Source organism: Mandrillus leucophaeus, unplaced genomic scaffold, assembly GCF_000951045.1.
Source record: "Mandrillus leucophaeus isolate KB7577 unplaced genomic scaffold, Mleu.le_1.0 Scaffold128, whole genome shotgun sequence".
NCBI classification, from domain to species: Eukaryota; Metazoa; Chordata; class Mammalia; order Primates; family Cercopithecidae; genus Mandrillus; species Mandrillus leucophaeus.
Window position 1 is genome coordinate 5,815,713 of NW_012101209.1, and position 12,195 is coordinate 5,827,907.

The window sequence follows — 12,195 nt, forward strand, 5'->3', positions numbered from 1 at the left end:
CAGCAGCGAGCAGGCGAGTGCGCAGAGCGAGCCGAGCCCGGCGCCGCCCGCCCAACCCCAGATCTACCCCTGGATGCGCAAGCTGCACATAAGTCATGGTAAAGCCAGCCTTTTTCTAAATCCACGCGACCGCGAGGACGCGGCTCTCGGTCCCCCCTCTCTCCTCTGCCGCCCTCTCTCAGTCTCTCTCCTGGTCTCATTTCTCCCAGCCCTGCCGGAGCCTCTCCTTGCCGTTCTCCCTCCTCTGCCTTCCTCCTTCCTCCTCTTCTTTGCAAGCACCCCGCGCTCACAAATAGTGGGGGAAATAGGCGTTCGCTGGGCCAGTTTAGACGTTGAAAGGGGCAGGAAGCAAAAAACCCCTCTGGAACCCCACGCCTTGGAACGCTCTCCCGGGTCAGGCCAGCTGAGCAAGACGCAGAGAGGTAGAGGATGGCAGTAGGAGTCGTGAATCGGGCTTGTCAGGGCGGATAATTTATGAGGAGGGCTACGCTGGGGAAGCAGCGTTACTAATTAGTGCCCCCGAAAAAGGGCTTGGGGGGAAGAATCGGGCGAGAGCCGGCAGGATTCTGAATTTTGGGGGCAGGAGGGAGAGAGAAGGAAAGGGAAGGGAAGAAAAAGAAAGCAGGCGCCCCAACCCTGCAGGCTGGAAACTGGAGGCGGCTCTCGGGGCTGGAACTTTGAGGCAGGGTGACCCAAAGGCCACTTGGGCGCTCAGGAAAGGGCCTTGCTTCCTGGGTTTCTGTGCGGTGGGCAGCCTGGGAGGGCTGTGCCTCCCGATCGGGGCGCCCGGGGTAGGGCGCAGAGGGCAGGAGAGGAGCCAGGGAACGCCGGAGTCCTCCGGGACACGGCCCCAGCCTCAGATGGGCAGATTGTTCCCAGGATCCAAATCGTATTGTTTTCTCTCTAGAAAGGAAGAGGGAAGGAAATTCGGGAGGGGTGTGCGGGCTGGTAGGGAGAACTTGTTGAGCTTTTCGCCTGGGTTCCCTGCTCAGGACCCAAGCTTGTCCCCCTGGAGGACTTTGGAAGACAGGAGTTGGTGGCTAAACCGCTGACTTTTCTATTGCAGACAACATAGGCGGCCCGGAAGGCAAAAGGGCCCGGACGGCCTACACGCGCTACCAGACCCTGGAGCTGGAGAAGGAGTTCCACTTCAACCGTTACCTGACACGCCGAAGAAGGATTGAAATAGCACATGCTCTTTGCCTCTCCGAGAGACAAATTAAAATCTGGTTCCAAAACCGGAGAATGAAGTGGAAAAAAGATAATAAGCTGAAAAGCATGAGCATGGCCGCGGCAGGAGGGGCCTTCCGTCCCTGAGTATCTGAGCGTTTAAAGTACTGAGCAGTATTAGCGGATCCCGCGTAGTGTCAGTACTAAGGTGACTTTCTGAAACTCCCTTGTGTTCCTTCTGTGAAGAAGCCCTGTTCTCTTTGCCCTAATTCATCTTTTAATCATGAGCCTGTTTATTGCCATTATAGCGCCTGTATAAGTAGATCTGCTTTCTGTTCATCTCTTTGTCCTGAATGGCTTTGTCTTGAAAAAAAAAAAAAAATAGATGTTTTAACTTATTTATATGAAGCAAGCTGTGTTACTTGAAGTAACTATAACAAAAAAAGAGAAAAACACACACAAAAAGTCCCCCTTCAATCTCGTTTAGTGCCAATGTTGTGTGTTGCACTCAAGTTGTTTAACTGTGCATGTGCGTGGAAGTGTTCCTGTCTCAATAGCTCCAAGCTGTTAAAGATATTTTTATTCAAACTACCTATATTCCTTGTGTAATTAATGCTGTTGTAGAGGTGACTTGATGAGACACAACTTGTTCGACGTGTAGTGAATAGTGACTCTGTGATGAAAACTGTGACTCCAAGCGGTGTGTCCCTGCGTGCCTTTGTAGGACCCTTTGCACGAACTCTGGAAGTGGCTCTTATAAGCGCAGCTTCAGTGATGTATGTTTTTGTGAACAAAGTTACAAATATTGTCCAAGTCTGTCTGTTTTAAGCAAACTGTGATCAGCTTTTTTTTTTTTTTTTTTTTTGTATTTGTTTTTAAGGAAAAAATACTGACTGGAACAAAAAATAAACTTTCTATTGTAAGTTCATTTGGTCTGGTTTGTGCCAAATAGTGAGTGGCTCTGTCTGCTTTTCTGTCTGTCTGTCCAGTCCTGGAAACCGTTGGGTCTGAGGCTACCTGAGCAGATGACCTGTGCAGGGAGACCTCATACCAAGACTGGCCCATCGCTTCCCTAACTCTGACCCATCACAAAGTTCAGGGCAGAAGGTGGAAAAAGCTGTAGGCGGTTCCAAAGCTCCAGGCCACCATGCCCATCTCTGAGGAAACCAAGTTAACTTGCTGGGTACAAAAAAAAGAGAGAAAGAGCAAGAAAAAAGGAGAAAAAGCCCAGGGCTTTGTTAGCCACCCTCAGGCCACACAGATCCTGCCTCTTTCCTAAGGCTGTCCTAGGCCTCCACTTGCTGAAGACACTGCTCTGTCTGGCTGTGGACCCCAAACCCTCTGCCCTTAACCCATCCCAGCACCCCTTCCCCACTCTTCATCCTGGACCCAGTTGGCTTCTTTTGCTACTATTAATTTGCTACAAATGGAAGGTACTTACCCCATCCTAGCTCGATTGGGAAACTCCTCAGAGCAGCTAAAGCGCAACTAGAGATTTGCACATTTACCGACTGCTTACACTGATGCCGTCTTTCCTTTTAAAAGTTATAAAACAGTAAACTTTATAAGCCCCAGTTCCGGCTATATGACATTTGGGTGCCAAATGAATAGGGTTTTGTCTATGAATTAGATCGTAAAATCATCCATAGCACAGACAGATCGGCTCACTGGCTATAAAACGTCACGTGGGGCCATTAAAGTAAGTTTTATGGTTTTGGGGAGTTGACATCCAACATTATATACCACATAACATATAATCTCACTAACGCTGGACTCCATTTGACTCTTTTGCAGGCTACGTGTGCCGCCTGGCCATTCAAACTGTCAATTTTAGGTCCAGAAGTGTCCAAACCACAAGTTCTCAAAACTCTGAAAAATGGCTCCCTCCGAGTTAAGGTAAGCTCGCCTCCTGAGCGCTTTCAAGTTTATTTGTACTTTGGAAACTTTCTCTCTCCCTCTGTCTCTCTCTCTCTCTGGTTCAATAGCTCTGAGGCTGCCTCTGAATTCGAAAAGGCAGAGCAAACTTTCCCTCTGCCCAAAAGAGCAGCGCCAGGAACCAGCTCTGCGGAGGCAGCAGGGTGAGCAGCGCCTGTGGCCGCGCCGCATCCCCAGGCCTAACTTTAATTGCTGCACAACCGCGGATGTTAATGACTTCCGCTGCTCCTGCCGGCGTGCAAAAAGATGATTTTTTGTGTGCGAATGGGCCTGTGTGTGGGAACCTGGCAAGGCCGCATCCCCAGTCTCCCGCGCAATTGCTGGGCCGGCCGGGGCCGGCTCCTGGGGGTCGCGGAGCCCTGGGGTGGGGGCTGGGAGACAGGGGGGCGCCGGCCGCGGGCGCCGAGGCCGCGCTGCGCTCAGGAGTTTGAAAGAAAGGCCCGGGCAGGGCCGAGGCGGACTCTGGCGGGATTCCTTACGGGGCTGTGGCAATATGTCTTCGCGGGCCGGGGTCATCTGGCAGGGCTGAATTGAGGCAGCGGCCTTCGGGGCTGGGTTTCAGGCTAGCTCGCGAGAGCAGGAGGGTGGCAGAGGCCGGCGAGGCGGGGGCTGCACCTCCAGCCTGGGCTCCCGGGTTGCAAGGTGGATCCTGGGCTGCTAGCGCCCACTGGACCCTGAGGACCAAGGGTCCCCACCCTGGTGTGTGAGGGTGTTCAGCACCCCCTCCCCCGCACCCGGGACCAGGCCCTGAACCCTGTTAGCCTGCACGTTCTTTTTATTTCGGTGGGACTGTTCTCACCCGCCTGTGAGTCTGAAGCAATAAACTTTATGGCCGGATTTAACTTTAGTCTTTGAATCCCCAGGCTAATTGAAAGGGGTTAAAGCGCTTTCTTTTCTTCCGCTTTGCCTTTCTTCTCCCTCTCTTCTTTCCTTTTCCTCTCCTTCTTTGTAGAATTAAAAACATCTAGGCACAGGACCCTCAGAAGGCACCTTAGGCGGCCCCCTAGATAACATTAAGATTGGAGAAATTCACTCCCCCTCAACATGCAGGCGAATTCTCTGTTCCAAACTGTGCTCTAAAGTTTTGGGGGGAAATTGAGGTGTCTTCAATGCCCAACTTAAAAGTCCCCAGAGCCATTAGCTTGTTTTTCCTGACACATCATAAACGGTAGTTTAGGGAAGAAATTGGTCCTTTGTCAGTAGGAGATTTCCGCCTTTCTTTTGTTAGCTGGTCTTTCTGTTTGATCCCAGGAAATTTACATAATCTATGATTTCCAGAACAATCTCCAAAATTGCACCAATGGGTGAAGTAAGGTGAAATACGTTTATCCTGGGTACAATTCCATATTGGCCCCAGTCACCCCTTCTGGCCCCAACCCCCCATATTCTTCAATGGCAAAACCCAAGCCCAGTGCCTGGGGACTGTGGCCTGTCCCGGGATCTTTTTCTGGATGGGTACCCACAAGGGACCCAGTAGATTTCCCTCAATCCTGTTTTAGGAATTAAGCCAAATTCTCCTACTGCATTCAGAAATGAAACAAAAAATAGGATCTGCTTTTCTCCTTAGGAGCTGGGCAGTTTTCAGCAAGTATTAATTGGCAAAGATACCTATTAAGTGCTTAAAGTGAAAAAACTGAAAGTATAGATTTGGAATTTCAATAAACTTTATTGTGCAGAGGCCACCTACACTCAACATAAGTCCAACAGATGTCCCCAAAGTCAGAGGTCCAGAAAGCAAAACCTAGAAAGTTTTTTTTTGAAAAATAAAAACCCTCCCACAAGTGCTACTTCTCATGAATAGTGGCAAGGTGAAGAATCCTGAAGTAATTGTATGCAACCTATTAAAGTAAACATTGGTACTTCAGCAATCGAGAAGATGTGTCCACATCTTAGTGGGAACAAGGATATAAACTCTATATGGGTATGGGTTCTCTTTTATGATGTTATGTGTCTGTGAGAATACTGGATTCCTTTTTTTTGCTGCTCTGAATTGTGGGCTCCTTATTGAAAATATTGGGTTAGGGTTCCATTTTAGTTACTCATTTGGTGATCTTGCTTGAGTGATTTCTTGGTGATTGAAATTAGAAAAAAAAAAAAGTGACAGGGATTCTGCCAGTTTAGTTTGAGTAACTTACACAGAAAATATCCACACTACTTCATGGCCATATTCCACCTTGGGGTGTGGGAATGAGCAGAAAGCCTGTTGAAGTTATATCCAGCACCACAGAACATAGAGAATCTTTCCAAGGAATGAGAAAAATTACAGGCTGTAAATATTGTCAGCTTGCTTATTTCTGTCTGTTTTAATCTTCACAAAACTTAAGTAGAATTTAAGAGAGCAGGCAAACCCACATGGCCACATGGAATTAAATGACTTTAAAAATACATCATGCAGTCAGACCTATACGTTATTGGAGGATTTTTTTTCTTTCTTCCTATTTTCATAGAAAGCATAATAAAGAGGATGGCTGGTTTTCTGCTCATTCTGTAGATAAGTTATTTCTTTTGTGGATTCTTTTGGGTTGTTCTTGCAGAGGAACTTTCTAAGAAAAAATATGTCTGTCACTGAGGGCTTTATGAAGACATCCAGCCTCAGCCGGTGGCAGAAGTGCGTGTGTGTGCTCCTCCTCAGCGGCAATGTGCGGGGGCTCGTTTGTTCCCACAAGCTGAAGAGACAATATTTCTGAACTATAAATACAACAGGAAGCTTCTGGTCACACTTACTTAGGGGTTTGTTAGGGTTTCCATGGTCTAATTTCACAACATTATGCCAAGATTCCTTTTCTCCTGCTCTTTCCCCTGCTTCATTGTTGGCGGCTCTGGGAGAGCAAGGCAGAATTTCCTACCAAAAATAGAGTCCTGTTCATTTGCTGAGATTCTGAGAGGACTATATTGAAATAATTAGTGAGTGGAAAGCAAATCACATCTTAAAAGATGGGCAATTAAGGAGGAAAACAATCTTTTTAGCTTAAAAGATGCCCTTCTCAGCCTCTCCCCTGACTTGGCTGGGGGTCTGTCCATGGCTTGCCCACCATGGAGAGTGCAGAGCATTGTGGGCTCCATCCCTTTGGTTTCTAAAGAGGAATTTCCTTCTAGTCAATGGCAAAACTATAAACGGGGCTCCCAGGCAGGGCTGAGGGGGTCAGCCTAAGCTCCCACCCACATAGGGGAGGGGATCCACAGCCCCAGCCATTCTAAGCCCCAGAACTTGAAGGTCTGCCCAGGTTTGTTTTGTTTGGTGTTGTTCACAATAAATTTGTTCTTCTCCCACCAGATCCCCTCCCCACAAGCCAGTCTTTTCAATAATAATATTTGTTATGAAGGTTATTAGATAATTATTGCGATTTTGTGAAGCAGCCCTTGCTGGAGGTGAAGTCTGTCATCGCCTAACAAATGACGCCCGCGCAGTTCACTGCCGGGTTAAGTAAATGCAGAGAAGATAAATCTGCACACCCTAGGAATCGCCAGCAGAGCACGCTTTAGTACAAGTTCACAGTCAACTCACCCGCCTGGGCCAGCTCTCCCAACAATTAGGGCTGCGTCTTTAGTTTTAAATAAAGGGAAAAAGTGTCTCCACCTCCCAGTGCTTGCTTTCCCCCATCTTCTCTTTTCTTTCACTTTTTGCAAGGTTCTCCCATTCTGCTCCAAATTTTCCTTGTAAAATAGAATCACGAGTGATTTCAAGTTAATCTAGTACCTAGTTGCTGACAAAGGGGTCGTAGGCTGATTTAACAAAAAGTCCAGTCACAAACACTGAGGAAAAATATCCATTTCACCCTCCAATTTCAAATGGCAGTGGCAGAAGCAGGGTGTCCTGAGATGCTAGGGGGGCCCCTTCCCCCTGAAAGAAGAGGCTCAGCTTTGTGTATCTTTGTGGTTAGTGCGTTACAACTGCAGGTCAAAAAGTTGAGGGTCAAAAGTTTACATTGTGCAGTGCTCTTAGTCATCTGCCCAGACAGAGTTTGATGTCAATGTTAGAGCTGTGATCTTGACTATCAGCACAAAAGATAAAATGGCTCGGAGTGACGCGTGTATCACGGTATGGACTCCAGGTGAACCCTAGTGGTTGAATGACCTCAATTACGGAGGAAAGGATAGAAAATTCCTCTTTTCAAGAGTAATACATGCTGTATTTCATCTTGAATTATCGCTCCTGTTCTGAGGGAATAGCAGCAGGTAAATAGGCGTAGATTACTGAAACACCAACACCTTAGGTATTGGAGAACCAGGAGTCTGTGGGTTTGTCACAAAATAAAAATGCTAAAAACTCATCTATGGAGCTTTAAAAACTAATGTCGCAAGTTTCCAATATTTCATTATGCCTTCAAAGGCAACAGAATGGTGCAGGAAACCTCCTTTATTTGAAAAGAGGGATTTTGATTGGCCAGTTTTTTGTCTTTTTAGTACATATCATGACCCCTAAAGTGTGTAAGAACAAATGCAAACACAGGCACTTCTTGCAAAATGTAATCTTTGCAGTTTTCAAACATAGAATATGCTTTTTGTGAAACTACAGTCCGCTGAATGCAAAGCATTCTGAGATCTGAGAAGGGGAAGGAAGGAAGTGGACACCCTCCTGAAAGACACAGAATTCTCCCTTCACCCCTTCCACCAGCACTACCAGTGACAAAATGCTTATTGGTGCCATGAAAATGTTCCTGTTTGGAAATTTTTGTTGTTTATTATTAAACCACAATTGAATGTAAGAGAAGTACTACAAGCTATAAGTGAATAACTAGACTGTAGGGAATGCAGAAAGGTGAAATCCACAAATACCAGGCCACTGTGTAAGACAACCAGGGCAGAATAGAATATTTTCTATTCTTCAGAATGTACTTTTTAATAATACACGTGGAATTGAAGAAAAAGTCAAGGAGAAGAGAAAGCAACCTAAGCAGAAGGGTAGGAGAGCAGAAAAGAAAGGGAATAGTGTATTAAGGAAGCCGACTGGAACCATGCCTCATGTGTGAGTTGCAACTGAAGAGCTAAACAATATTTTATTTTTCATCCATCTAGAATGGCTTTAAGTGTTGGTGCTATAATAATCTATTTTCCAGAGGACATATTTCTCTTTTGTATGAATTGACCTTCAAGGGATCAGTATAGGAAAACAGAGAAGAGAAAGGTGAAATATTTTCCCTAGGTTTTTCTTTTTTAACTTTGGAGATAATTCAACTACTCAGAATGTAGACTCTTGAAGGAATGTTTAAGATCATCCTAATATATCTTGGTTGATTGGATTTAACAGTGCCAGGTATGTTCAGTTTTTAAATAAATATTTCCCAAACACTGCCTTCATGGAAGTAATCAGGGTGCTTCTGTGCAACGTGTAAAGTTTTCACTCTGGCCAAGAGCTTGAAGCCAAATGGGGGTTTGCCAGATGAAACAGAAGAAAGGAAACAACTGTGGTGATTGCTGTTGCAGCAGTGAACATTTCACCACATTTGGGCTAGTGAAATGAAGAAAACTGAAACCCCTCGATGAGTCAACAAGACAATTATGTGTCTCTTTGGGAAAAACCTTTTTATTGTGTTTTTTGTTAAAAACGTGACACACCTTAGAAACATGTCAACTTCAAAAACCATAGATATCTCTTAGTTAGACTTCAAAGTAAAAGAAAAGGGTACTCGCAGAAGTTATTGCTTTTAGAGTGCTTGCTTCTTTATTTGGAGGATTTTGAACCTCAGGCCTCTCAAACAATCCAAGTTAAAATTCATGTGTAATCCCAATATGAATATCAGTCCTCATCCCTGGGTTGTGTGCATTATTTTAAACTACTACAAGAAAATTACCCCCAAACTATTAATTGGTCAAATGGCTGGTAAAGTGTTGTTCCTCTCAAATCTTGTGTCTAGTGTAGGTGTGGGGGGAAGCCTTCAAATGCCACCATCAGGCATTTTGAAATTCTGCCACTCCACTGTTCAGCTCCAGAAACACGCATCAGAGAGAGAACAGTCTGGGGACTCTCGCTCTAAAGAACAAAGGACAAATACAGTCAATACATTCCATAACGTTTACATTTCCTTTGGCTTTTCCCCTTGGTTTTTCCTGAGAAGGAGTGACCTGGGCAAAGCACCCTGCTCGCTAAAAGACACTGTATAGACCTTTTACAAGCGCAAAGTCCAAGGCCGAGGTGAACTTCAGGTCAGTGCGTCTAACAAATATGAAAATGTCGGCTGGTGAAGGGCGCGCCTTGTGATTTAACAAAGACTGTCAATGTGTAAGATTAATAAGAAACAAAATGCACACGGTGTCACTGTTCGGTCACTTTGAAACTTGGGACAGGATTGCATTCAAGAGAGAAGGCTGTTACAAATATATTCAAAATGATTCAAATCAGATTCAAACCAAGCTGCAAAACATTGCCTCCCTCTCAGCCTCCCTCTCCCTCCAACTCCCTTCACTCTTCTCCATCTGGGATTTGAGGACATGACGAAAAGTTATTTCACCTAATGGGATTTTAAGAAAGGTTTTGTTGGGAATATGTTACCCCTGCACGTGGAAATGAGCAAATGTGCTCACCAGTTTCCTAAGGAAAGGATAACGCTTCCACCCCGCTTGGGACTGGAGCCAGTTGGTGTGCGAGGATTTGCATGCTCCCTCTGCTACATTTCAGGGCATCCCATCTTTTCTCAGGCGAGATGCTGCTGGTAAACTTCAGTTTGTTTATTAATTGAGTTAGTTTCTTCCTGGCTTTACTTTGGTGTCTTGGATATTGTGTAAAGGCAAGAGGTATTTTAAAAAATGTTTTTCAAAAGATTATTTGATTCGATGGAATGATGCTACAGTTTGCAAAGGGAGATTGAGGAAGGTTCAGAAAAGGTACTGCGATTGTTTATTACAGCCATAAATCTTGCAGTAAAATGTCAAAATGTCGGTGTGTGAGATAACACTTGGTGGTCCTGGCTCCGTTTGTGTTTATGATACGAACCACAAAGACAAGTTACAGGCCTTGAGGGATTCTGTGTAAGGCCATCTTCCTAAAGTAATAGAACCACACAAAACACAGGCACAGCTAACTCGTTTGGGTTAACCATATACAAAACAGTGCTTATGTCTCATTAATACTTAAAAATAGAAACTTGGTACAAGGTTCTGAGGCTAAACAACAGAATTTTTGTGTTTTAGTGTCTGTAAATATTAAACAGATATGGTTAAGACCCTGGTACTCAAGGTTGATGAAATGAGGAGGGAAGATTTCCTTGTCATGCTTTTTGTCCCCCTGAAACTTATAGGGTTCAGATTTGTAATACATATAACTATATATTATTTATATTACATTGTATACAACCTCTGTATATATTATTTTTTCTTGCTAGGGAGAGATATTGGTTCAGGTAGATGTATCACAGGCTGAATTTTTCCTCCAGTCTAGAGAGGATGGCTAAAGATTACACTCAGTGTTGATTTCTGTCTGTGGCTCAGATTTCATTAAAAACAAATTTTCAGGGTGCTTCATGTGAATGGACAGCACTCTTCACACACACATACACCTAATATGGAAAATCTCTTTGTACCACTTCAGGGTGATTCCAGTTAGAAAGCTAATATGATCCCCTTTTTAACCTCTTTTCCTAAATTAGTTTAAAGATTAGTCCCATATAATAGGCTTTATGTGGCTAAGCATTAAATGACTATCCATCAAATGGATATATTCCAGCATTCAGTAACTCCTATGAGTAACCAATATGAATGAAGATAGAATTGACATTCCTTTTGAAGTGTCTCCAGGCTTAGGAAATAATTTTCCTTGTCTGCATTCCAGACTCAGTTGTGAGAAGGTTGTTTATACTGCTCTTTGAAAAATCAACTAAGGTGCACCAGCTGAAAAATCCTTGTTTTTGCATGCCAATATGAAAATATTTTTAGAATGGTGACTATGCTAGTTTGCACTGCTTTAATCTAGGCAGAAAAATAGAGGATCTAGATATGTCTCTTACTCAGAAAAGAAAGGGAGAAAGTACACAGTACAAATAAGGCATAAGTATTTACTTCAAAGATCAACATTAGGTGGAATAAGTAATTTATTTGTTAATAAGGGCGTAATTAGTGTACCCATCAAATTTCAATTACCAAATGGCAGGCAACAGTCTCCTCTCCCTCCTTTCCGGAGCTTCTGATATCGTTAATACGCTAATTTTCAGCAATTAAGAAATTATAGACTGTCCTGTAAATATAACTCTAGTCTCAGATACTGCCCGAGAAAGCAGGATCTAAAAGAGAAAACTTGAAATTCTTAGCTGGAAAAGACCCATCAGCAATCAGACCGGCAAGGCGTTTATTCTAACCTTAGCTTGTTTTTGTTTGGGGATTGTTCTGAAATAGGAAGTTATTGTTTTCAAAGCTCGGTTCTGTGGAGGTATTGCCTCTATCCATTCCCATCCTTGGGCCACCTTCTCTCTCACAATCGCACCTTGCAATCGCGGGCATATTTAGCTCTCACATCGACAACCCCATCAAATTAGATGCTATTACGAAGGTTCCAATTTTTCTTAGGAAAACGCGAAACAGATTGTCTCTGAAAGAAGGAAAAAATGAAAAGCGTCCATCCAGTTATAATGGAATGGCCTCGCTTTACATCCTTGGGTCGATTTCTCTTAGCTGCCCACCCACCCTTTGCAGCTTCTGCCAAGCTTCTCAAAACAAGGGCTCTCAGGCCGACACGCAAGGAGCAGGGTGTGGGGAAGGGGGATCTGCGGTTGGGAGAATGTGTCTGGTGGCCTCTCAGGGGCGTACATAAAAGCCAGGATGCCCCTTGGTCCCAACGCCCTCCTTTCCCCCGTTAGCCTAGAACCCCTGAAGGACGCGAAGCCTGACTGGGTTGCGCCCGAGGTCAGCGCTGAGTCGCGGCTGCCAGACTGCCCGAGGCCTAAGCCAGCAGTAGGGCAAGCAGAGGGCTCCCAAGAGGACCTACAGCCTGACAGGGCCCGAATTCCCAGGGGGAACCAAAGTTGGGGGGCTGGGGTCCAAAGCTCCTGCTCCCTCCCCCAGCCCAGGGACAGGACAGCAGCATCCATCACGCACCCGCGCGTTTCCTGATCCGGGTCCGCGCGCGCGGTGCGCCCATTGGTGGGGGCGCTGCACGTGGGG

The 12,195-nt window shown here is 45.2% G+C and overlaps 2 protein-coding genes across 2 annotated transcripts in view; both read left to right on the forward strand.

The window, feature by feature from the left end:
• Positions 1–1,615, forward strand: part of HOXA5 (homeobox A5) — a 2,154-nt gene extending 539 nt beyond the window's left edge. The window contains exons 2-3 of the mRNA XM_011972291.1: positions 2–98; positions 1,067–1,615. Coding sequence (XP_011827681.1) covers positions 2–98; positions 1,067–1,317 — 348 coding nt within the window. The 3' untranslated portion in view covers positions 1,318–1,615. The remainder of the gene's footprint in view (position 1; positions 99–1,066) is intronic.
• A 1,310-nt stretch (positions 1,616–2,925) lies between these two features.
• HOXA3 (homeobox A3) overlaps positions 2,926–12,195 on the forward strand; it is a 34,037-nt gene continuing 24,767 nt past the window's right edge. Inside the window, exon 1 of the mRNA XM_011972265.1 lies at positions 2,926–3,066. The gene's annotated coding sequence lies outside the window, so the exon portion shown is untranslated. The remainder of the gene's footprint in view (positions 3,067–12,195) is intronic.